Here is a 26,447-nt window from a genome sequence, read left to right as displayed (position 1 = left end):
GTCACCATGAGCAAACAAAATTAGTTTTTGGGTCGTCATGTGCAGTGCTTGCCAGCAACTCTGACGCTCAAGAACAAAAACAACAGTAACGGCAACAAACTCCAAGCAGAGCTGATATCTGAGTGTGAGATCCCAAACAGTGTGCCTAAAGCATGGCCTGTAGGCAGCCTGGTGGTCAGCAGGGTGGGAGTCCTTTCACTCACGCAGCTCTGCATGCAATTGACCTTTTAGCTTTGATTCGATTCGCTCTGACTCAGAGGCATGTGTCCTAAAAATGGTGCCGTGACCCCGTGCAGCACCTTGAGGGATCCCATCTGTGCTGAAATGCATCAAAGAGTCTGGAGAGAGGACAGGGGCATAAAAAGAAAGTTCGGGAGGGAAGGGAACGTTTTCTTAGAGCTCACACCCATCCCACACCGCCCCTGATCTGTGCGACAATCAGACAGGCAGCATTTAGGAACAGGAGTTTTGACAGCTTGAACAGAACTGGCTGTTATAACACAGGAGGAAGGAATCTATCCGCAGATCAGCAGTCCTGCTGTGATATGAACTGAGCTCCTGGTGTAGGGTCTCTAGATCTGAGGAGCTGATGTAAGATGTTGAGAGGAAATCACAAGTTGAACGTTAGACAAAATACCACTCGTGCGATCATGAGAAAAATTAAATAAAAATGTAAAATGTGACAGTTTAATAGATCAGTAGGAATTAAAATCCATCCATTCCAAATTAATTTTTAATTAACTGAGTTTTCCAGGTGTTTTAAAGATTCTGTTTTTGTCTAATGTTTAATTGTACTTGGATGAGTTTCATTTCCTGTTTGATTTAGGTAAGACTGCACTGACAGCTCTTTTCTACATTGAGTTCACTAGATTGGCCTGTTGTTCATGTTGTTGTGAAGCAGTTTCATCAGTCACACTGTTCTAGACCGCAGGTCTGTGGGTGACAGACAGGTGCAATGTGGAGGAGAAACCTCAGAGTGAAATTCCAAATGACAATAAAATGCCTCTTGACTCTTGTATTTCTTGTGAATGTCATGGTACAGGAAGTGGTTTGTGGTAAACCACATAAGTGCAAGTAAATATTGGGCAAATAATGTTGGAGGATGAGGTAGTGATGTGTGTGTGTGTGTGTGTGTGTGTGTGTGTGTGTGTGTGTGTGTGTGTGTGTGTGTGTGTGTGTGTGTGGTGTTGGGGGGGGCGGTGTGAAACCAAGTAAGTGTATGAGGAAATGAAAGTTGAAAATAGAAATGGAACATCATTGTGATCCATTAAGTGAGCTAGGTTAAGCTAGAGTGAGTAAGGGAGAAGTAGAGTGAACTAGAGTGATCTAGGGTGAGTTAGGGAGAACTAAAGTAAACTAGGGTGAGCTAGGGTCAGTTAGGGAGAACTAGAGTGAACTAGGGTGATCTAGAGTGAACTAGGGAGAACTAAGGGGAACCCTACTTGTTAATATTTGAACTCTGCATATTACCTTATTGCTCATATTTCTACAGTTTGGCTGTGTGCCTTCCTGCAAGTGGAGGTGAGTGGGGCATTACCTCACTGGTGAAGGTGATGTGGTAAGTGTCATACTGCACAGCAGGTGGAGTCCAGGACAGGGTGACGGAAGACTCCGTGATGTCCATGGTTCTGAGATTAGACACACCGCTTAGAACTGAACAGGCGAAGGGAGAGGAGAGGAGGGAGTGAGAGAGAGAAAGAGAAAGTGAGAGAGAGAGTGAGAGAGAGAGAGAGAGAGAGAGAGAGGAAGAGAGAGGAAGAGAGAGAGAGAGAGAGAGGGGCAGAGATTGGTACCACATGATTTTCTCAAACCTGCAGTCTGTCTCAGTCAGTCTAATCTGCAGACAACCTGCACTTCAGTGTATACAAGCAGCCAAGGCTGAGGAAGTTGTTTCTGAGTTTATCTGTGCAACAGATGTGTGTTGTTTTTGAGATGTTTCTATTTTTTGAGATGTGTAGTTCGTGAGATGTTAGTTGTTTTTTAAGTGTTCGAGGACCCAAATACATTTTCTTTAAGGCACTAAAGACACTAAGGAAGCCTGTTTCTAACTCAGATTAATGCTGGTCATTTAAAAACCAGTTTGCATCGCATAGATTTCTCAGTATAAATGCTACAATATTGATGTAACCATTATGTTTTTTTACCAGTTAATACAAATATGTAAGTAAACTGGCTTTTCCATTGCAACTGCCAGTCTGTGGCCCATATTAATGCTTAAGGCTGTAAGAATCAGATCAATCAGACAGTGAGTGACGTGAGGAGCACCACATGCCAGCGGAGCCCTCACATGGTGCTCCAGACGGAGGGGTTTATGGGAAGGTTCTGCTCCACTCACCTATACTGCAGTCACCTCCCGTGAAGCCGTCCTCACACTGGCCACAGTCAGGGCCTGTGGCTCTGCGCCAGCACACACACTGACCGTCCACACAGAGTCCTCGGCCACTGCAGTCTTTGGGACAGGCTTTGGTGGAACAGTCAGGCCCAGCATAGTCCTCGTCGCACACACACTGACCGTCCACACACTGGCCTCGATTGTTGCAGTTTGCAGGGCAGGATTTAGACAAGCAGTCCACACCAGTGAAACCAGAGTCACACTCACACTGTCCATTAACACATCTGCCTCTATTGTTACAGTTTCCTGGGCATGACCTCTCAGAGCAATCTGGACCAGTGAATCCAGTTTCACACACACATTTTCCATTCACACATCGACCCCTTTTGTTACAGCTACCAGGACATGTCCGTGCTATGCAGGCTGCACCAGTAAAACCAGTATCACACATACACTTCCCATTTACACACCTCCCACGGTTGCTACAGTTTTTGGGACATGCTTTAACGGCACAGTCGGGGCCTGAGAACCCTGATTTACACACACACGCTCCATTCACACACCGCCCATGTTGGCTGCAGTTCCGGGGACATAAGGCCTCAGAGCAGTCCGACCCGGTAAAACCAGGGTCACACACACACTGACCGCTCACGCACATCCCGTTGTCGTGGCAATTGCTGGGGCAGTTGGACATGCTGCAGTCTGGCCCACTAAACCCAGGGAAGCACTCACACTTGCCCTCTACACAGTGGCCATGGTCACTGCAGTCATCTGGACATGCCTCCGTGGGTGGACTGACAGTAGTACAGCCCCTTCCTGGGTGCAGAAAGACAAGTAAACAACACACACACATACCGCTGTGGAAATACAACCCTGGCAAACTTTTGCATTTAGGAAGGAAAATATCTGTCTGCATATCTGCATAATAAAGTTCTGGGTTGTCTGTGTAAACAAACACGTGTGTAACTAGAAGCCTGAGCAAATGTAAAAAAAAAAAAAAAAAAAAGCTAAAGTTTGGATTAGGTGTAGTACTGACCTCTAAAATACAAAAGACTCTTTTGTATTTGATCAAGCTTTTAATTTCCTTCTGTGAGTTTTAAACATGTCATTTATATCGCCCCCAGCCCCACCAGGTAAGCATGTGTTTTAAGATGTCATGTCCAGTGCATTTGTCAGGCCGAAGTACTAGGGTGTGTCCTGAGTTAGAAGCAGTGTGCTGACATCAGTGCACATGTTGCCAGTTCACGGTGTGATCATAGCTTAGCTCGGCTAACGACCGCTCGGCTGGAGTGCGCTGTATCGTGCAGGCGGAACGGCTGTAAGGGACCTGGGTACCTTTACTCTGCTGGGAGGTGCAGCAGCCTCCGTCCGGACCGCCACACTTATCCCGCAGCTCGGAGACCTCCTTCTCCAGCCTCTCGATTCGCTCCCGAATCGCAACCAAGTCCACCTCGCAGCCGCTGCAGCCGGGCGCCGCCGTGGCAGCCCCGGAAAGCAGACGGATGCGGTGCGTGAGGACGACGGTGGAGTCACCGTCCAGCTCCACCTCCCTCCCTTCTGCTTGGCCTGACTCTGAGGGCTCACCCCGCACACACGGCTCCGATATCACAACTTTAATTGGCTGGGGTTTGGTGTCCCTGGAATCGCGCTGAGACGCAGACTGAAGAGCTGCATTCTGGAGCAGCAGCAGGGCGGGGCTCGGGAGGAGGACGAGGATGAAGTGGAAGAGGAAGGACATTTTTTGAAGGCAGTGAACAACTTGTGGTCCTACGTTTGTCTGCCAGGCGTGGTGATGATTTGTCTTCTTTCAGTTTAAGAAGTCTTTTTATTTTACTGCCCTTTACTCAGAGTTCTTAATTTCTGTTGTGGTGTATCACCTCCCTGTGCTGAACTCATTCACCAGCTTCTTCCAGCATAGACTTGATCCTCTGAAAGCAGCACAAACTAAAACAAAACCAAACAAACAATTTTATGGTCCAATTTGTCAGAACATTATGGTGCATGCTCAGAAAAACCCCCATGGTTAATTATCACCTATGTTGCTGTGTTTCCTGTGTACAGTGTACAGTAATAGTGTTGTTTTCTTGTTTTTCAGCTGGTGGAGGAGAAACGGCTGGAAAGGAGCCTCTGTAGCTGTGTAACGTGAAATTACCACACAAAACTGGTGATTTGTAGTGCACATGAGAACTGCAGATGACATTGCAATGGTTACAGAATGTGTAAGCACACACCCACACACCCACATGCATATGTGCATGTACACACAAACACACACACACAGAGATAGAGAGAGAGAGAGAGAGAGAGAGAGAGAGAGAGAGAGAGAGATTGATTGATTCCTGGATTGTGTGGTCTGTTGTAATAACCGTGTTAAACCTGGCCCCATCAGGACACATTATGAAGTATGTGACAGCTGCAAACTGTCCTATCTCATGATACACCTGGAGCAATGGGAGGTTGCTGTTTACAACTGTAGCTAAGTATGGTGCAACCAGGAAAAAAATTTTAAATTACAACCCCAAATAAAGTTATAAGTAGCATTGTGGATAACGACAAACACTTAACTTTTGTCTGATTTTAAAATTGTCATTAACTTCGGGAGGTTTTAAATGCAAGCTGAGGTAATCATATTAGCTCGCTAAATGAACTAGTTAACGCTAGCCAACCAAACTGATTGTCGAAGCCTACTGATAGTCAAGAAATATATGTTACCCAATAACGCAGAATCAGAGGTTGGGGTACGTTAAACGTGGGGATTAATGTTGGTGTTTATATGATCTTGTTTTTGTCATTTCAGTAGCCATTACGCACTGCTCAGTGAGGCTTGATCGCTCATTCAGTCTGTATAAACTTTTGCAGAACAACAGATCTGAAATAGATTTGATCTGCGTGAACTTCACACCATTTAGTTTTCTGTGATTTAAAGGGTTGACCAAGTAAACTTGGTTTCAAATGAGCAAGTCTTTTGCAGGTTGAGGTTGTTTGTTTATTTTGTTTGGTTAACCTACCTTCGTTCTGAAGCAATTTGACTTAACACCTTTTGTGATTTTACTGGTTGAGAACTAAGTGCTACAATATCTAAAAACCTGATTTAATTAATGATTAACTCTGGAATCAGACATTAATTAACAGATATTTAAAATATCAAGAGAATATGAATGCGTAAGATGACTTTTCATAACTATAGAGCATAAAATGTAAAAAAACAAAAAACAAAAACATAACTGAACTTATGTGCAAAGCACATCTCTAAATGTAGTCATACTGGTGAAGAGCTGGTGCTGAGACAGCTGCAGCCAGAATCTCCTGTGGGTCTTCACCTGATCTAATCATCCCTAAGCATTCTACAGCTCCATCTCATAAAGGTTCTAAAGCACCATCTCATTAGGCTTCTACAGAACCACCTCATGAAAGTTCTACAACTCCATCAGATTAGGGTTCTACAGCACCATCTCATGAAGGTTCTATAGCTCTATCTAATTAGGGTTCTACAGCTCCATCTCATACAGACACACAATTTCAAAGTGTACTGGGCAAACTGCATAGACAAAACATTTGCCTGAACCCACATCAATATGTCACCTTTTTGTATAACCCCACCTCTGTAAGGGACTATTTTAACACACAGGGAATGATGAACACCTGTGGTGCTGACACTGTAGTGCAGACAGACACACTAATGCACACAGACACTGCATGATCTTATCAAGGAGAGCTCTATTTAAATTTCACTGCTTTCATAACCTTGACTTACTCCACCCTAACATAAATATATTATTAATGAAATGCCTTAAATTATTTAACATTTTCAGGCTGTCAACTGAGTGAAAAAAGCTCTAGGCCTGTGTTTACTGAGTAGCAGTGCTGATCTGGAATCAGGTGCAGGTGACTGTCAACCTCACAGCATGTCACAGCAGGGTCTAAGGTCACAGCAGGGTCTGCCCACCTACAACGTGTGTGTCAAGAACATATCAGAGACATGAAAGAATCGGTTCTGTTTCAGACAGAAGGGGTTGTGTCCTTAACGGCCTTTTGGCTGATCATCGTCTGTTTCTCAAACTGTTTCAAAACCTATTGTACAGGGGTTTTCAAATGAATGTTTTATCACATGTAACTTCATATGATCACACACACACACACACACACATTAACATTTTCATTAATCTCAGTGGAAACTTAATTTATATTCCAGTAAGGTAAACGTACACATACAAAGTTAACGTAAAGTTGCATGAAAAATGTACTTTTAACTATTCTATCCCCATCAGAACAACTGCTGACCTCTGTGACCTTTCAACTTTCATTTGAGCTCCTTGATGCCCTGTTGGTGACCCCTGCGATAGACATTGAACTTACCTGGAAGAGCTTCATGCTGCAAGCAACATGGAGCTCATGTGGAACTAATATATCCCACAATGCATCACAGCAGAGGAACTTATCTATCCTACACAGAGAGATTGACTAACCCCACAGCACAGGGCTGCACAGCACAGAAGATACTCCATTCCACAGCAGAGCTCATGGACCACACTGTTGTCAGTTAATGCTCCACTCCACAACACACACAGCACAATGTGAGACCATGAGAACCACTCTGTCCCACAACACAGCTTAGAAGACGCTCTCCTCCACACAACACCTGAGGAACTGCTCTGCAGCCAGAACACAGCTAGTGCAGCACAGAGAGACCCCTCGGTGTTACGGCAGCGCCTAGTGTCTGTGTTTGCAAGCAAACAAAATCAGGTCAACAAACATCACAGCCTGTCCAAATTTCCTCCTAATGTTTACATTTGCTTTAAAAGGTTACAAAATTGTAGCCTCAAGTTACAAACAAACCTCACGTTACCTTTGCCTGCTAAAGTGTTATCTCATAAGTGCAGAAAATAGATTCAGCACAGTTTAAAGGGACAATCTGTCACTATTCAGTAGTAGGGAAAGGTGTCTTGTTTTGTTGTCAGTGGGAACAGTGTCTTATTAATGTGGTCTCTCCTTCACATGACATTGAGGAGCTGGAGGTTTAATGATGGACAAGAATTGGGGACTGAAACAGCAACATGTTATTTGATTTTTAAGACATCAGCAGGAAAAGAAATTCTTAACTTTTAGGTTTCTGGACAAAGGCATACTGTCAGTGCGAGGTATTCATCTCTCCAACACACATAGTTAGTCAGTCAGTGTCTCTGAACCTACATTAACACCCAGAGCAGAGAATCCCTGCAGGAGCATATATCTCCAACACCTTCCTGCTAGCACAATCACCTCCCACATCAGCACCACCAGAGATGGAAGCACACAGGGGGGGGGGGATGAAATATAAGGAAAGCAGCTAGAAGCAAGCCACTATCTTGGAAGTTTGTAGTTATCACTACAATAATTCACAGGCTTATGTAACATTAGACTTTAGTTAAAACCTCATAACACCTGGTACATATTTAGTGGTATATATTTAGAGAACACATGGTATATATTTAGAGAACAATGCAACATTATTCTGATCACCACTGCATAAACACATGCATGCTTTAATAACTGCTGTCTCTTAAAATCTGCCCCTCCAAAAAGCAGATCCTGTGAGTTCACACATAAACTGGACCAAATAAATTACATTTCTGTAATGCCCATCAGCTATTTTTAACATAAAGACTAAACAGTTATTGAATGCTAAACACTATCAAACAGATCAACCCATAACAACTTTGGCTAATGGCTTCCAGAGGTCACAGAGACAGAGAGACAGATGGACAGACAAGCACTGTGTGATGTGTTAGATGTTCGGCTAATAAAATCAGAATGACAATGCTCATTTGGGTTGCAGCGTGCTCGCTGGCATGAGGACATTCACCAGGGCACTCACTCCACAAATATCAGGACCAAATGCACCAGACACAACACCCCAGCCTCCTTCCACACGCACAGCGAGGCGCGTTCCCATGGACACTACTGCCCCCCAGCTTCTACAAGCCTCAGGTGAGCAGAACAGGTCATGACTAGGAGACGAGAGTGTGCAGGGTCTTACCTGAGCAGCGGGTGATGCGTGGTGCCCTGGGTCTGAGCAGTCTGTCACTCAGGCCTCCCTCTTCTCTCGCTCTCTCTCTCTTTCTGTCTGACATCGGAAAGCACTGATTAACTGGCTAGGAAAGAGGGAGGAGGTAGAGGGGAAAGAGAGATGAGGTAAAGAGGGAGTGAAGGAGAGAAGGAGAGACAGAGAGAGAGAGAGAGAGGGAGGGGAGCTGTAAAATTCTCTCATACTTCAAGAATTTTTCCTCCCCCCTCCTCTTCTCACCCCCCCCCCCCTCTCTCTCTCTCTCTCTCTCTGATGTAATTCTATGTGCTTTACTGGTCCCCTCTGGGCAGCGAATATTGATGGAAAAGATGGAAAACGTGATTTTTTAAATATCTTTTGAATGAATCTTTTGAAAGTTCTTCTTGGATGCTCTGATGTGGTGGTGAGGCATTCCTCATTATCTCCATCTCTCTCTCTTTGCCAAAAGCTCTGAATCTCTGTTTCATATGCACCTCTCCGTGTTTTTTTGTCCATCTGTGTTGGCGACGTGACTTGCTTTATCGTCATAGTGTCCTCTATCAGAGTCCTGTCTAAGCCATGGTTGTAAACACTCAAGTACCTGATGGAAAGTGGTTGGTGCCTTTCTGACATCAGCGCTGACGTGCACAAAACACAAATGGTTTTATCCACGCTGCAGTTCTCATGCGACTGTGAGTCCTGTGTTTTAAATCTATTATTACCTGCATAGCAAGGTAGGTTATTATACTAAAAACATTCCATCTACTGCTAAAATATTTGAATCTGACTTTTCGAATATTAGTTGTATAAGATTCATAGGCTGTTAAGTAATTTTTATGTATATATACTTATAGGTTTATATAAACATTACGTAAGACATATTAATCAAACAGAATAATAATTTAATAATTTAATTGAACTGAACCTATTGCTGAAGTCATAAATCTGCTTAGTGAACTTTGTACAGAATAGTACATGTTATCATTTTAAATTCTGAACTATAGTAAAACACGTACAGCTATGACACATTTGGCGATGTTAATAATCTACTTTTAGGTACAGGACAGACACAAAAACATCCTTCTGTGTTTTTGGTGTGATCCTTTAACACAAACACTATAAGATCCTTTAACACAAAAGCATGATATGATCCATTCACAGTGCCTTTGTGGCAGTTTTAATGAAAACAAATGAAATAATTTCATTTAGGCAGTCCTGGTTTTTCAAAGAAAATCATGTTGGCCATCATTTCAGGGCTTCCTGCCGATGCCTTTGACATCCACTTAGGGAGCGTGTTTTGTCAGTTTTTTTCCTTAGACATACACATTGCTCATGCTGTAAGGAGTCTCAGAGTTAAATACTGCCATACAACATACAATCTTTCATTCTGTTTCTTTCTGATGCTGCACCTTGTGAAAAGCAATGAGAAAATTGTGAGGCTGATTCTGAACCAGTGTCATTAGGGGATCAATGTGTGAAAAATCAGACATCAGGGTTCTGATATCATACATGCCACATACCATCGTGGTGAATTTTTATTCTGAGTACTGGCAATAGTAGAGATGGCAAGTCCGTGACTTTCATCTGAAGAGAAAAGGAGAGGGAGAGAGAGATGGAGAGAATGAGGGGGAGAGAGAGGGAGAGTGAGAGAACAAGAGAGAGGCTGAGAGAGAGAGAGATTCTACCTGTTTCTACCTGACAACAGTCCTGTTCTACGAGGTGATCAGGCCCCTCTGCTTTGAGTTCCCTCTTCCTCTGGAATCAGTAATAATCAAACAGATTATTTGAGTGAGTCACCAGTGAGTCTCTTAACCACTGCCTGGAGTGAAACAGTTAATGATGTCCGGGAAAATGAGGTGGTGTGGGCTTGGGGCTGCTGCGTTCAGCCCCCTCATCCTCTCAGCAGGGGGGGTCAATTTGTATCGGGGACAACAGCAGGTGCAGCATCAGTGCAGTCTCAACACATCTAGCACAGTACACATCCAGGAGTGGGTCGCGTAAGGACAACGACTCACCCACGCACCAGAAACACGAGGACCTCCAAACTCCTAGAAGACGTATACACAGCAGCTTGGAAAACAGATAAACCACTGCAGACTCGTGTTTGCCAACAGCTGGACTGATGTTCTAAGCAGAACACTGGTCATTTGGTCTTTAGGGTTACAGGTCTTACCTGGAGCAGGTGAGATTTTAAGAAATAAAGCTTGTTCTGGGTTGGTTTAGTTGCACATGTGTATTCCAGGCCCAGTGTCTGTCTTCAGACAGGCCATTAGATGCTCCCCCGCTCCCCAAAGTTCTGAGCTCAACACTAATGTCACTCCAGAATAATTAAAACAGCATCAGTGCTTATACTTGGAATTGGACGAAATTTAAACTCTCTGTCTTAGGGAAACTCTCCCTTCAGAACACCCATCAGCACATGCCTGTGGTTCCAGTATTTCCGAAGGGGCTTTGAATCATGTCATACAAAACCTGGCAGTAATTTGTTCACGGTACTGTGGGGTTTCAGACGTCAGTGCAGCCCAGCTGCAATAGCTATGACCCTGAAGCAGTGGTCATAGCATATTCTTTTGTTTGTTCGATCTTAAAAACTCTGCATGTGTTTTAAAACCTAACATACCCAGAATGCTCTGAAAATCAGAAACTCTCGATAAACAGAATATTCCTCCATTGGGTTTGGTCTGACATGTCTAGTTAAGTGAAGTAATACAGTTAGGTTTCTCATCTTATTGCACACTGATAAATATACTGTGTGTGTGTGTGTGTGTGTGTGTGTGTGTGTGTGTGTGTGTGCGTGTATACCTTCTCTGAAACAAAATGATTTTGAAGTTAAAATAGTGAAAGTTGGCACATGTATCCAGGGTACTATCTGTTCTCCAAAGCTGATGCCTTTTAATGTATCCAAAACAAATTAATGCATGAATAAATTAAAGTGGAAGTGTGTGAAAGGGCGTTGGTGCTTTTGTAGAAGGTCAACAGAACCACCATTACTACACAGCACACTGTAAATCACTAATGTGTTGGTGAGCTCAGCGAGCGCTCAGCGGCTGTTCTAGAAGGATCCTTCCTTATTTTCTTCTTCAAAGGAACTTTGGCTGTTCCCCACAGAGGTCAAACTTTGGGTTCACGGGTATCTTTGCACCCAGGACACGTGTGGGCGTTGGCTCCTGTGTTGGATTCTGGCTTCATTCCCTCACCTTATGCATATTATATTGCCAGCAAACGTACAATTGCAGGTCTGTGTGTGTGTGTGTGTGTGTGTGCGTTTGTGTGTGTGTCTGACTACTTATGCATGCATAGTCATGTGAATGGGCATGTGAATGAATGAGGTAAATGTTTTAGTTTATTTTTGCATCATTATATTTATTATGAATATTTTCATTTTTATTCGGTCCTTTTTTAATTCTACCTTTCAATTTATTCAGATTGCTGTCACTCATGTAGCATTAGCACCAAGAAAAAAAATATCTTTCTATATGTGAGTGTACATGGTAAATAATGTATCATGATGTGTGATGAGGTTGTGTTCTTGTTTGTGAGTGTATGTATGTATATGTGTGTGTGTGTGTGTGTGTGTGTGTGTGTGTGTGTGTGTGTGTGTGTGTGTGTGCGCGCGCGTGTGCACACACGTGTGTGTGTGATTGTGTGTGAGCCCAAAATACCACTCACAGCATGTCGATATCATGAAGACCTCATTAACAGCACAGAGGGGAGAACTTTCACACTTTAAATTACCTACCACTCCTCAGACAGTGAATGCAAAATTTCATGCCAGAGTTAATGATATAACCCGTGATTTAAGGCAATGAATCACAGGAAAGGAAGTTTACTGGCTCTCCCCGAGGTCACACAACTTTGACACAGGTCCAGACCATCAAAATTAAGGATTTGTCATTTCCTCTGGCGAGGAATTTTAATACTAATGGACACTGCATTAATGGCATATCTGTTTGCATTGGCAGTTGTTACTATGGCAGCAATGAAATAAGGAAACTCAATGAAAAAGACCTGATCTACACTCTTAAACTTTAGAACCCCATGGAATGAATGTGATGATTTCAACATCTACTCCTCCTACTACTAATTCAGAAGCACTTTGTTTGCACAGCTGATGAAGGACCCCTGTCTGAAACATCCTGTTTCTCTGGAAACTCTGTGACCAAAATAACTAAAGAAGGGTGTTTTTTTCTGACATTGTGACCATTTTTACACATTGCAAAAATGTATTAGATGAATAAATTATGAATATTTTACCCTCATATTGGACTGTCCCTGCGTGATGACACCTTTGTGAATAAGGTAGATGGGTGAAACTCTCACATTTCCCGAGCACGGAGGGGATGTGGAGCCCAGAGTAAATATTCTTTACTGTGAGTTCTGGCTAGCGGGCAGCTCAGGATCTCCATTTCTACATTTCTCCTGTGGAGGTTTGGGCCACACAGCTATCAAAACTGTTTACTTATGCAGTGTGGTTATGCAGGTTATTAATTTCACTGCTCTGTTTAGGTTGTTAATCTCACTGTTGGGTGTAGGTTGTTAATCTCACTGTTGTGTTAAATTATTAATCTCACTGCCTTGTGTAGGTTATTAATCTCACTGCTCTGTTTAGGTTATTAATCTTACTATTGTGTTTAGCTGCAGTGTTTGAGTTATCTGATTAACCATTTAGCTGCTGCGTTTTGGCTGCAGGTTAGCAGGGTAACTGCTGTGTTGAAATTGTCTGAAATTACTGCAAGTAAACCCCCATTTCAGAGTTGCATGGTGGTATAGACTAAAGCAGCAAATTATGTCTGTAATTATAAATGATGTCAGGTTATTTTGAAATGATCAAGTTATGTTATCTATGTGATGAAGTCTATCAAGCCTGGGCTGAGGAGGACTGATGTGCCCCACTACAACCAGAATGTGGGCGGTTGGGTGGAGCCAGCAGGATCTCCGGAGGGCAGAGCCCGAGTCCCTTCCCTTCGGCGGACTTGCTAGTGAGACTGGAGGGGTCTGCCCAAAGCCTCAGAGGCAACCCCCTCTGGGGCGCCTCTAGAGCGGCAGGAATAAGAAGGACCATTCAGGGGAGGAGCACAGCCAGAACCGGGGCGGACGTGCACCCCTGCGTGTCCGTTGAGGCTGGGAACACGAAAGTGTTTGTGTGAAGGCGCTTATGTCTGTATGTTTGCACCCATTGTCTGTTTGTAGATGCATCACTTTGCGGGTAAAGCGAAGGACTGACCCAAGAGAGGCAGGCACTCTGCCTTTCTCCCTATTTGGTGAAGGTCTCCCAGGTGGGAGGTTCCTGGCCCGTCTTGTGCTGGATGGGCATGGCTGTACTGTGTGTGTGTACAGCAGCCTGGATTTCACTATCCCAGAAGGGGAAAGCGTCAGGAACCACGTCCCTAGGGAGGGGTCGACGTCGGGGAATGTCTCCCCTCGCATGTTACGAAGAGCTTGCTGGACTGCCCTGAAGGAGGCAGACATCCTGCCTCCCTCTCTCCTGTTGAGAGGTCTCCCGGGCCACCGGTTCCTATCCCGCCATGTGTTGGGTGGGCACCGGCCATTGCTATGTCGTGTGGGTGTTTATAAACACCCTTACATAAAGACAAACGCCTCACATATGTAAGTGTGCTTGACCAACATAATGATTCTGTTTTTACTGCACTATTTTTAAAACATTCTCTAACTACACACCCTTACGCTGGTCCTCAGGCCAAGCGTGTTGAGTTTGAATAGAGACCGTATGTAATAGTAGCTGAAGCGGTATGTGGACACTCTCTCTGGACACACACACGGTCCTTTACATACATTCATAACAACGGCCCTTCTTCAGGTCTCAGATATATGTAAAGAGAAAGACTGATGGATGGACGGACAGATTGATTGATCTCCCAGCACAAGATGAGAGATGAGCTCTGTCCAGACTGTGGGAGATGTGATCTGCTACGACCATCGAAGCAAACAGAGCATGTACTCACCCCCACATGTGGCACTATGTGGAGAAAGAGACAGTCTGTTTAAGAAGCAGAGGAGAGGCTGGAAGGACATCAAGAAACAACTCAGTTTGAAGGCTATCACTCCTTCGAGAGAGAGAAGGAGAGACAGAGGAAGAAAGAACGTGAGACGTGGAGATGTAAAAACAAGAGGTTTATTTATAAAGCACCTTTCCCAAGCTGTGGCATCACAAAAATCAAGAATATGAGAATATCATAATAATCAAACAGCAGACAGGGAAAGGACACCAAAAGGGCAAGATAGAGTCCGACTTCATGACTTTACAAGACAAGAGATATTTTATTTCTTTCATTTTTTAAAACAATATGGTCCCAATGATCTAATGAAAGAGTAAAGAATCAAAAACTGTCCGGGAAGGCAAAGATTAGATATGTGAAAGGATTAGATATGTAAATTAGATATGTGAATTAGATATGTGAAAGAATTAGATGTGTGAATTAGATATGTGAATTAGATGTGTGAAAGGATTAGATGTGTGAATTAGATATGCGAAAGGATTAGATATGTGAATTAGATATGTAAAAGAATTAGATATGTGAATTAGATATGTGAAAGAATTAGATATTTGAATTAGATATGTGAAAGGATTAGATATGTGAATTAGATATGCGAATTAGATATGCGAAAGAATTAGATATTTGAATTAGATATGTGAAAGGATTAGATATGTGAATTAGATATACGAATTAGATATGTGAAAGAATTAGATGTGTGAATTAGATATGTGAATTAGATATGCCAAAGAATTAGATATGCGAAAGAATTAGATGTGTGAATTAGATATGCGAAAGAATTAGATGTGTGAATTAGATATGTGAATTAGATATGTGAAAGGATTAGATATGTGAATTAGATATGTGAATTAGTTATGTGAAAGCAGACACACTCCAGCCACCAGGGAGGGCTGTTCCAGAGTGGTGAGAAGCTCCGTGAGGTTGAGGGAGAGCTGTTCCACACAGCTATGGTCTTTTTTAAACTCTTTGACACTAAACCAAGGCCAGCACATATCAGATGACAGAGAGCTGCAGAAACAGCTGTCCCCCATCAATTATGTAATTACACCATCTATTAAATAAAGAGCCAAAACAGGCCTTCTATCAGAAATAATTTTGTTGTTAGAAAACAGGATGCACAATCTTACAAGTGTCAGTCAAAAATCTTTAACTAAAAATCTAAATCTGTAATAAAATACCTTTGAACTAAACCCCATCTCAGCTGGGAGTGAGTGGTACAGCCTTAATAACACTAAAAGTTGGACTTTTTGCTTTGAAATTTGTCGGTGCTTCGAGGGAGATAAGAACACTATATTTCACCTATAACACACCTAAGTTTCAAACATCTGTCAGGACAGTGCTGCATGCTGCATGAAATGCTTAGGCCAGTCCTTTCCATAGGGGTCGAACAACCTGAGCAAAAGTAACACCAAGAACAAATCTGATGTTTTAAAGACCCCCTCCAGTGGAAAAATCACATTTTTAACGTTGGTAATTAATCCTTGTGGTGTTTTTATATAGGCTAGAAGACAAATTATGAGTGATGTAAGGAATCAACACCATTGGCTAAGCATTTCAGCTGCAACTGCAGTGTACCACTCAAAAACATAGATTAAGACAGCCAGAGGTTAATACGTAACAAACCTAAGGGACCAATGCCATCGTCGGGGTGGAGCTTTCCATATCATTAGCCTAATCTTGCAGTCAAACAAGGTGTATCAGAGGAGAAGCCAAGTGTAGTATCATATTTTGCAAACTAAATTTCACTATTTTCAGATTGATGGCAGAGATGTGTTCTGCTTTTGGTTACAAAGCTGTAAAAGGAGATGTGAGCCATCATGAAATGATCTTAAAACCAGAGATATGGGTGCAGTTTATTTGGGATCAGCCTGTCCTAGCCAATCTTATAGAAAAAGCCCTGGTTTGCAGGACCCATCTTCCAGAGCAGTTTAAAGCAGCTTTACTCAAAGACAGATGGGTTTTGCTACAAACCGTCTCCTGATGCTTGAAGCTGTTCCATTCATTCATCCTGTGGTGGCATAAGCACAGGCCAATGTGTTGGTCAACTGGTAAGTTTTTTGTGTGTGTGTTTTATTCGTTGACTGTGTAACACAAATCTGCATTGTGCTAGATAATGTTATGTTGATGAAGAAAGTTAAAACAAACATTACTTTTGTCAGATAGCAAAGCTGCTGTATTAGATGATGGATATATCCATTATGCTAATTTCAGTTTATAACCAAACCTATCAATAATTTTAACCAGTTATTAAATTTAACATTTATTGACTAACCACTCATCAGTAGGATTTGGGCTGTCTATAGAGTTAGGGTTGTCTATAGTGTTTGGGATGTCTATAGGGTTTGGGTTATCTATACTGTTAGGGCTGTCTATAGGGTTTGGGTTATTTATACTGTTAGGGTTGTCTATAGTGTTTGGGTTATTTATACTGTTAGGGTTGTCTATAGTGTTTGGGATGTCTATAGGGTTCGGGTTGTCTATACTGTTTGGGTTGTCTATAGGAAGGATAAGGAAACCTGCCTTTTTCTTGAACCATCATTGTCCTGAATAGCCTGACAGGATGGGTAAGATGGGAGGTTGGGAGTGGGCTGCTATTGGCTAGCAGTAGCCATGACATCAGCATAGTCTGTCTTTGCCTGGCGAACAGTGGAGCCCATTGTGAGCGGAGCAGCATGTGAAAGACGGCCATTGAGAAAACTGCTGGCAGAGGAATCCCAGCTATGACTGAGGGAACACGGGGGAGCCGAGCAGGTAGGAGGAAATAAAGGAGTTGTTTGAGGAGATAGAAGGAAACTGTGTGTGTGACAGAGTGAGTGAGACGCACAGCTGATGTGATCACACAGACAGCTGTGCCATAACTTCTAAAAAGAATGAAAAGAATCTGAGGCATAACAATTCCAGTAAAAAAAAGCCCTGACCTAAATTTCTGCGGCCCACTGATACTGATTAATTACTGATTAATCACTGATTAATTAATTTTTTTTCCACACTGTAATTGTGCAGAGATACATAAATAAAAGACAGGCATGCAATTAACTGAAAGTTTGTACCTGTCACACCTGGATTATTTATGTAACTATTATTTCCTCTAATGACATGATAATGATATAAGGATAATAATACAATTACACAGTACAGACCTCTAGCCCACCCATGACAATCCTAACTTCCAGACCAAAGGCACAATTTTACAGATTCTTACAGCTGGAGCACATGGGCCTGTCACTGACAGTCAGAAATCCCAGCAAACCTGGCCCGGGTTTCCTGACAGCATCTACACAAAGGTTGTCTTTAAATCATAGAGAGTGTATTACACTGAACACTCTAACATTTAAGATGATCTTAACGCTACAGTGCTGTTCAGATAAAGGTGTCTATGTTTAAAATGTTCAATGGTCAAATGTAAAAAAAAAAAATCAATCAATCACATATATTAAAGTTTAAGTTTTAGTTTCTTCATTTAATGACATTCTCGCTAATTCTAGACAGCTTGAAAAAAAAGGACATTTCCACCAAACAACTGAAAATGTAGCTGCTATGGAGAGCGTCAGCTACAACACAAGAGCTGAGCTAGATAAAAACAACATGTTTACAAGTCAACACCAATGGACAGCAAGCCTAACAGAACACACACACATATATATATATATATATATATATATATATATATATATATATATATATATATATATATATATATATATATATATATATATATATATATATATAAAAAACATAGATAAACCCATGTGGCAGTTAAGGGAAGTAAACCCTTCAGAACCAAACTAGCTCCTTAACCAGCTCCTTCACAGAAAGGTGTGTGTGTGTTTTTGTGGAAACTTACATTTCCTCTTAAGAAATGGTCTGACCTGTTAAGCTCTTAATTACTGAGGTACGACCCTGTCAGAGGATGTGGGCTAAAAGCACAGCAGCTGTGCAGATTGTGGAGAAATCACTTATTAACTAACTGTGTTTCACAGTGCACTCTAACCTACTATACTGGTTAGGATATGTTCTATGAGTAAATGACAAAGCACTATTGTAAGTCACTCTGGATAAGAGTGTCTGCAAAATGCCATAAATGTGCGCAATTTGCTAACTGTGTCTGCATTTGTTATGTGAGCATGTTACCCAATTCTGTGGTGCCATGTTCATTCTATGGAAGGTCCTTTCTACAGTCTTAGTACCAAAACTACCAGAAAATTGGTCTTTGGCAAATATTATATGAGATGAAATAATTGCATAATTGAAAAGTTTTTTAATGGTTATTTTGAAGGCCATGTGTGGCTCACTCTGATTTTTCTGTCTGCTTTCCACAGCTTGTGTCTGCCTGCATTATATTAGCGATGCTTATTTCACAGCAGCTGTTAAAGCCATCACTGCCAATCATCTGGCTGGCCCTGTTAAAGGACACACATGACCGCATGCGTCCCCCTCAAATCCCTCCACCTGGAAACAGTTGTCAGGTTAATGGGTTTTGGGTATGGGTGTTGTTCAGCCCAGCTCCTTGTGCTGAGCTGTACTGGTGAAGGCCTGACTCTATGTGCATACCTCTGCCATTCTTTCTTCATTGCTGATCTCGGTGTTGTGTCGTTTCCAGGTGTAACTGGGCTTGTTTTCCTCTAGCAGATGTGTTGTGTTGTGATGTGTTGATGTTGATGTCAGCAGTGCTAACAGAACAGCAACACTCAATTATGTCCAGCATCTGCTGTGGTGAGCTAAACCCCTGCAAAACTATACAACTACCAAAGTACGGAAAAATCGGCAGACCCACACATATCCCCCGAAACTCCACACACCACCCATCCCATTAGGACATCCATCAGGACACCACACCCACACCATCAGAAGACCACACCCACCCCATCAGGACACCCCAACCACCCCACCAGGACATACCATCCACCCCATTAGAGACAACCCACCTCATCAGGACATCCATCAGGACACACCACACACCCCATCAGGACACCTGCGTTCCCAGAGGCCCAATCAGGCCCAGCCCACCGTGGCTTCTGAGAAATGGGTCTGAGTGGACAGGATGAGGGGAGGGAATCCAGAAAGGTTTTCTGGCCTAAGGAAAAGTTTGACCTTTACAACCCAGCATGGCTCTCCTAGAACTAGAAATTTGATGCATTCTATGACTTTCCTAAGGTTGGACTTTTGTGTGTGTGTGTGTGTGTGTGCACATAAAACCCGTAGGAGATGCAATAACCCTAAAACAAAGTCCCTCGGCCTGTCTCTATGTACTACTGGTTTTATGTATGCATGCATGCATGTATTTATTTTGGGCTGAATACATGGGCAGATGTAACCAGCTACCACAAAATGGAGCATGAACACCAAACCAAATGTGACCTGGATCTAGAATGGTTAACAGCAAGAGCAGTTTTTTCCCTACAGGTTTTACCTGCTTTTGTTTGCTGGTGATGTGTGCTAATAAAACACTTATATGACAGTTCTTAAGATGCATATAATACACTGTTGTACATCCTTTCTATGGAGAAGCCATCAAAGACTTACCTTCTGAACTAACCATCACATGACCCTGTCTCTCAAACATCACCCAACTCTATGTCTCCTAAGAGAGTCATCACCTCCTGACCTTGATACCTCACAGGCAGACAGCATGGCACAGAAGAGTTCCAGAGACAGAGGCATTCAGAAAGGTACAGAAGTACAAATATAACACATCAAAAATAATCACAAAATAAAAGATTCATATTGTTTCCTCCACCTTAACTAACCACCACACAGCCCTTTAAACATCACTCAACTCTATCTGTTCTAAAAGAACATACAAATTTGGAAATAACCTCACACACAAACCACAAAGGCTTCAGAGATTTATCCTTCTGTCTTTTCCAGTCACCATATAAAGCAGCTTTGTTCAGAGAGCACTTTGACCTCATCTGACCTTTGCCCCTACAGCTATAAGCTCTTGGTCAGTGTCACAGTTCTGTAATGCAGTGTGAAGACGCCATGGGTCACCACACAGCAGCTCTAGCAGGACACATCACAGCAAAGCCTGTGGTACAGGATTACAGTGAAATCACAGTAAAGCCTGTGGTACAGGATTACAGGATTACAGTGAAATCACAGCAAAGCCTGTGGTACAGGATTACAGTGAAATCACAGTAAAGCCTGTGGTACAGGATTACAGGATTACAGTGAAATCACAGCAAAGCCTGTGGTACAGGATTACAGGGAAATCACAGCAAAGCCTGTGGTACATCTCACTTTGGCCATCTCTGCCATCTTATAAAAAATATTTTTAATATTTCTTAAATATTTTTGAAAAACTTATATACACAAATTTAGAAATGGGTTGAAGAATTTACCTTCAAAATGCTCTGGGAAAAATAAATATGAGACGTATGGCCTGTGCTTTTCCACAGTTTTCATGTTTTTTGGTCAGAGCTGGTTAAACTTGACCCGTTTCCACCTGTATCTCAGTGTCTGAGATGTTCTGGTAATGCAAGCTGACTGTCTGTTTTATGGTCTCACAAACAGGCCACACATTTGATGCTTCCTTTGTCCCTACAGGTGCAAGGTCAAGAGACCTGCAGCAGAAGTCAGCAGGTGTGGCCAACACTTTTCCTTGGTGCTGGCTGCCATGGTCATGTGAAGCCAGGCGACCGCATATCAACGAGTTAAGGACAGTTCGCGTGTCCTTCTGCTTCAGGTCCGTTAACATCCCACCGTAGACACCAGAAGCTGCCCATACCCTCTCAGCTCTAGCGACTGATCTCAGTACAGTTTCCCACTCTGAATGATAGGGAGCTGAGTGGGAGCAGCAGGCGCTAGACTGACATTTAGAGACTCTGACGAGTTCTGTAATCTCTAAGATACTGGATGTGTTATGGTCACAAACGTTACACAGATAGCAAAGACAGACTGACATAAAACATCTTTCCAACCACTTCTCTCTCTCTTTGGCTTTTCCATGTATTTTTGTGCCTTCAGTACACTGGCCAGTAACTGGTAAAGTGAAACTCAGCAAGGGCCAGTGTCACATCGTAGAGATAAAATTACCACACTGGTGAAAAAGCAGTGCAGTTTTCCAGACCTTCTGACAGGCCAGTCTGAAGTCTCCTTCCAGCTACCACACACACACACACACACAGATTTTCTCTCTTTTGCTCTCTGTCAGAAATTGATTTTATAGTTGTGTCAGCGATATTCCACTTTTACAGAAAACCTTAACACCTCATAATTCAGACGTAGCCTCTGGATGCCACCCTGCTGTTCACTCATTCATTTGTTTTGCTTTTTTCACTCTTTTGTCCACCTCACCTCACCTCCTCTCTCATCTCTCCTTCTCCATCACTTTCCTGCAGTCTGTCACTGTTCCCCTAGTAGAGTATGTTTCCATGGTGTTGGTAACACAAAAGGTCATGGGTTCAACCCAGAGGGAGCTCAAACACTGTCATACTGATACATTTGTAAGTCGCTCTGGAAAAGAGTGTCTGCCAAAAGCCTTAAATGTTCAGACATATTTGTTCTTCCCTCCCTCCGTCTCTGCTACACCCCCCCTCAGCTGATAATTGACAGCTGAGTGGCCTCAGTCCGGTACATGGCCTCTGCTCCGTTATTGAAATGGACATTTCTAGTGGCTCTGACTATCTCTCAGGGAGGCCTGCTCTTTATTTGCTCTTCTTTCCACTACAGTGAGAAGTAGAAACACGAGGGGTCTCAGAGCGAAGACGAACACCTGTTCACCCTCACTGTGGCTCTGTAGCTCATTTAGAGCCAGAATGGACACATTCAGCTCGGGCCGGACTTGCATGTATTTGCAGTAACAATAGCGCACACACATACATATATACATATACATATATTTTATATATATATATATATATATATACATATACATATATTTTATATATATATATATATATATATATATATATATATATACAGCTTTTCTAGAACACACCAGGTGCCTGGACAATCCACTGCTTAGTCATGAAAATGGAAATGAAAATAATGTACGAGAGACTCAATCACACTGAAATCCTTCTTTTAGACTCATCTCACACTGCTAGTGGGGAATTTATTATTACATTATTATTATTTTATTATTAATTATGTATTTGCAGTCATGACTTAAATGTCATCACTCTCTTGCTGAGCAAGGTGAACAGACAGACGCGCACGCACACACTAACACACACACATACACAGACACACACTTGCACATCTGAACTCTACCCAGGCTGCAGGTTAGAGACATTTAAGAAAACCTACATGTAATGTGGAACAGGTCTGGTGGATAAGAGACAGGGCAAAGAGAGGGAAATAAAAGGGAAGCAGGCAAACAAACAAACAAACAGACAGACAGAGAGAGAGCAGAAGACGGGATCTCATAAAACAGCCAGATGCATGCAGAGTAAAGATAACTAAACCTACGGCATCTGACTGTGATGATTTTTACATCTGAACAGAGAGAATGCTAGAGAACTGCCTCTCTCTCTCTCGTACGTACACACACACACAAAACAATCATACAGAAGTACAAATAAAATATACAGTAATATAAGCATACAAATAGTTGGTAATCACACACACACGTATTAATATGTATGTGTGTAATTTTTCAAAATCAAATGAAGCTTTGCCCTTTGAAACATGCACAAACTTAAACAAGCTCTTAAGGTGAAGGACCCTTGGCAAGAAGGGCCATGCAGAGACCTAATGAGAAACACAGTGATTCCCTTCGTCCAAAGAACAGAGAGCAGACAGAGACGAAATACTCAAATGCAGGTACTCCGAGAGAAAGGGACAGATAGGGACAGACAAACAGACAATAAGAGAGACCATTCCTCCAGACAGCTTTCACAGAGGCTCTCTCTTCTCTGACCACTGTACCCAGCCATGGTTGCCTGAACTCAGAATATCCCCCCCCCAAGGCACATCCCATGTAGTACTGTGAGTAGCAGTATGTAGCCGCCATGTAGCCGCCACTTGTTTGGACAGGGTCTGGCTCCTGGAACTGTGCGTACAAATACACAAAGGTCTGTTGCTGTGTGTTTATCCCACATTCTGATTGGTGTTGGCAGCCTGAATACCAGAAAAACCCTCACCATTTTGGCAATCTCATCTTAGACTTTTGATTTCATTTACGGCTCATGCCTTCAAAGCGACTTACAATTATGACTGAATACAACTTGAGCAACTTGAGATTAAGGGTCTTCTGATTACTAGTCGAGCTACCACTGCCATGTAGAACCAGTTACACATGCAGAACAGTGGCCAGTTGAACGGCGCTTTTATGGGCTGGTTCATGACTAATCACTAGCAGGTGATGCTGGTTGGGAGCACCGGTGGAGTTTTGCTCTCACCATGTTGAAACACTATGTACAAACACTGTGGGAGGATTTGAGTTCATGTGTTTCCATATAATGTTTTTATTGGGGGAGAAGAATTACCTTAAAAATGCTGTAAAATGGGAGAGCTATGGGAGAACACAACAGACGGGAGAGCAATAGAAGAACAGAGTTACACAGTCTCAGTCTCACAGGCCGTGGGTGGGTCGGGCCGTGGGTGGGTCGGGCAGTGGGTCGGGCAGTGGGTCAGGCCGTGGGTGGGACAGTGGGTCGGGCCGTGGGTCAGGCCATGGGTGGGACAGTGGGTCGGGCCGTGGGTGGGAAAGTGGGTCGGGCCGTGGGTCGGGCCGTGGGTGGGACAGTGGGTCGGGCCGTGGGTCGGGCCGTGGGTCAGGCCATGGGTGGGACAGTGGGTCGGGCCGTGGGTGGGACAGTGGGTCGGGCCGTGGGTCGGGCCGTGGGTCGGGCAGTGGGTCGGGCCGTGGGTCGGGCCGTGGGTGGGACAGTGGGTCGGGCCGTGGGTCGGGCCGTGGGTGGGACAGTGCATCGGGCTGTGGGACCAGACCATGGGTCAGGCTATAGGTCGGACCGTGGGGTCAGGTGCTCCGTGAAATTGGTCCAATTTCAACTAAAAAGCCTCATACAGTGAGAGATTTATTTATCTCTATCTCTCTCTCACACACACACACACACACACACACACACACACACAGATATTATGTTTGGTGTTTAAAACAGATGTCGTGTTCATACTCCACTGACCCATTTTCTCAAACAGACAAGTTCTGGTGTAAATCAAAAATGGACACACATTGTGTAGACATTTACTCAAGTCTTTTGTCAAGTTCAAAGATGTCTACAGCAATTTGTCAGCAATATGTCAGACACACACACACTTTCCCTCAGGTCTTACTCTGTCAGTCTGCTACTGCCTTAAAAACTAGACCCAATGGAGAGTTTCCACTAAAGCACTCAGAAATAAACAGACTAACCAAATCTCTCTCTCTCACAATCACACTCAAACATATGTAGAATAAGTGTAGATTTCTCAGGTAACACATACAGACCCTACAGAAGAACAGTGGAACTGCGGGGTGGGAGGGTCAGTAGAGACGAGACGCTCTCACAGAGAACAGGACGCTCTCACGGAGGACAGTAACGTATCACGTAGGACACCTTTCAGAGAGAGACAGGCTGTAGAACACAATACACTCCATTCCTAGAAGCGTCAAAGACCACAGTACACAATACACTCAGACCAGACCAGTAAAGCCTGGTTAATGAACCCCAGAGTCCTGTCAGTCCCGCAGCAATTCAGTCCCGGGCACCTTCACTCAGCCTCGAGGCACGGCTGTGTTTTACAGATATAATAAACTTGTAAAAGACAATGAATATATATATATATATATATTTTTTAAATAGCATTTAAAATATGGGAAGGTTAAACTGAAATATGCAAAAATTAAAACATTAAAAGGTAAGAAGTGCAGTGCTGGCCTGATGCCTGACAACAGTGTCTTCACCCTGACTGACACCACACCAAACAGGGAATTTAAAAGCGTCCAACGTCAGGACACTCGTGAGGTTCTGGGACTGACGGCTCCACTGAAGAGAAGCAGAGATGCTAAAGCTGCTTCGCCATTCGACGTGTGTGCCTTAAGCACGTGTGACGCATCGTGTGCAGTAGTGACGGGGTGTGTGAGGTGCAGCGTGCCAGTAGTAATGCCGTGTGAGAGAAGTGTACATTTTTCTGTCCTCCACTGTGAACGTGTTGAGTCTTTGTGATTCAGTGCATGTACTGCATGGTTGTTTGTGAAGTCCAAATTTATATTGTGTAGTGATCAGGTGAGTATTACAGATCTTTTGTCATCTGGTTGTGCCATTTCTGGCTTTCTGCAGTGTGTTTACATCAACGGCATACACCATGCAGTTATTAATCTAGTGCCATCAGCATTTAAACCAGTAGAAACAAACAGTTCCTCCAGGGAGGAAACGCAGAGTCCCACAGTGTGGAACGGCAGCTCCAAGAGCTGTGAACAACAGTTAAGATCCAGGTAGAGAGGTGTGGGGGGACGACACGCAGAAATGAGTTTGTATATGAGGAGCAGTAGCGCTGATAAATGACCCCAGAGAAAATACACACAGGAGCAACTGAGTAATTTGGGGGCAGGGGGAGGGGTGATGGGAGTGAGAGAGCGTGAGGAGGTACACACCTTTTTCTAACTGCGCGCGCACACAGTCTGTCTACGCCACTTAAATCAGGACACACCCACTGGAACAATACAGCTGTTAATTACAGCATAACTTAATTACAACTCAGCAGAGGAAATCGTCTGAACTCTACTCTGTTACATATGTAAAGGTACATTTTGAACTCACCTCTATTCTATACCTACCTATAGCAGCTTCTAACACACAGTGTTACAGAAGTTATACCCCTATCTCATGAGGTGATCTCCAGTGCCCTCTAGAGGCCACTCCAGTCATGACACACTTTATCCAATTTGCAAGCTGCCGTTTGTCTGTCCTGGTCCTTGTGTAACCACTGCAGATTAGTGGGTCTGCAATCTCTCCAGCCACTGGCCTACCTTCTAATTAGCCAGCACTTCCTAAGGGAGCATGTCAAAACGAAGTCCATGGAACAGCACCTCCTGAGTCTGGTCAAATCTGAGATGTATTCTATAGCAGGTCATTCATGACAGTACGGTAACAGCACACAGCAAGCAAACAGCATCACACTCAGGCAGATA

At 43.3% G+C, this 26,447-nt stretch overlaps 1 protein-coding gene across 4 annotated transcripts in view; it reads right to left on the bottom strand.

Annotated features, from left to right (window-relative positions):
- Window positions 1–8,527, bottom strand: part of LOC113583830 (tenascin-X) — a 32,662-nt gene extending 24,135 nt beyond the window's left edge. For 2 of the 4 annotated variants that reach the window (XM_027020402.2, XM_027020403.2), the window contains exons 1-4: window positions 8,349–8,526; window positions 3,668–4,276; window positions 2,336–3,148; window positions 1,538–1,653 (exon numbers count right to left, since the gene is read on the bottom strand). In XM_027020402.2, the coding sequence (XP_026876203.2) occupies window positions 1,538–1,653; window positions 2,336–3,148; window positions 3,668–4,070 (1,332 nt within the window). In that variant the 5' untranslated portion in view covers window positions 4,071–4,276; window positions 8,349–8,526. Of the gene's footprint in view, window positions 1–1,537; window positions 1,654–2,335; window positions 3,149–3,667; window positions 4,277–8,348 lie in introns of all 4 variants that reach the window. The other 2 variants (XM_027020404.2, XM_027020405.2) reach the window with 2 other exon arrangements.
- Between the last annotated feature and the right edge of the window lie 17,920 nt (window positions 8,528–26,447).

This window comes from Electrophorus electricus, chromosome 2 (genome assembly GCF_013358815.1).
Source record: "Electrophorus electricus isolate fEleEle1 chromosome 2, fEleEle1.pri, whole genome shotgun sequence".
Lineage (NCBI taxonomy): Eukaryota > Metazoa > Chordata > Actinopteri > Gymnotiformes > Gymnotidae > Electrophorus > Electrophorus electricus.
Note: the sequence above shows the minus strand (reverse complement) of the source record. Positions and strands in the feature narration are given on the sequence as shown.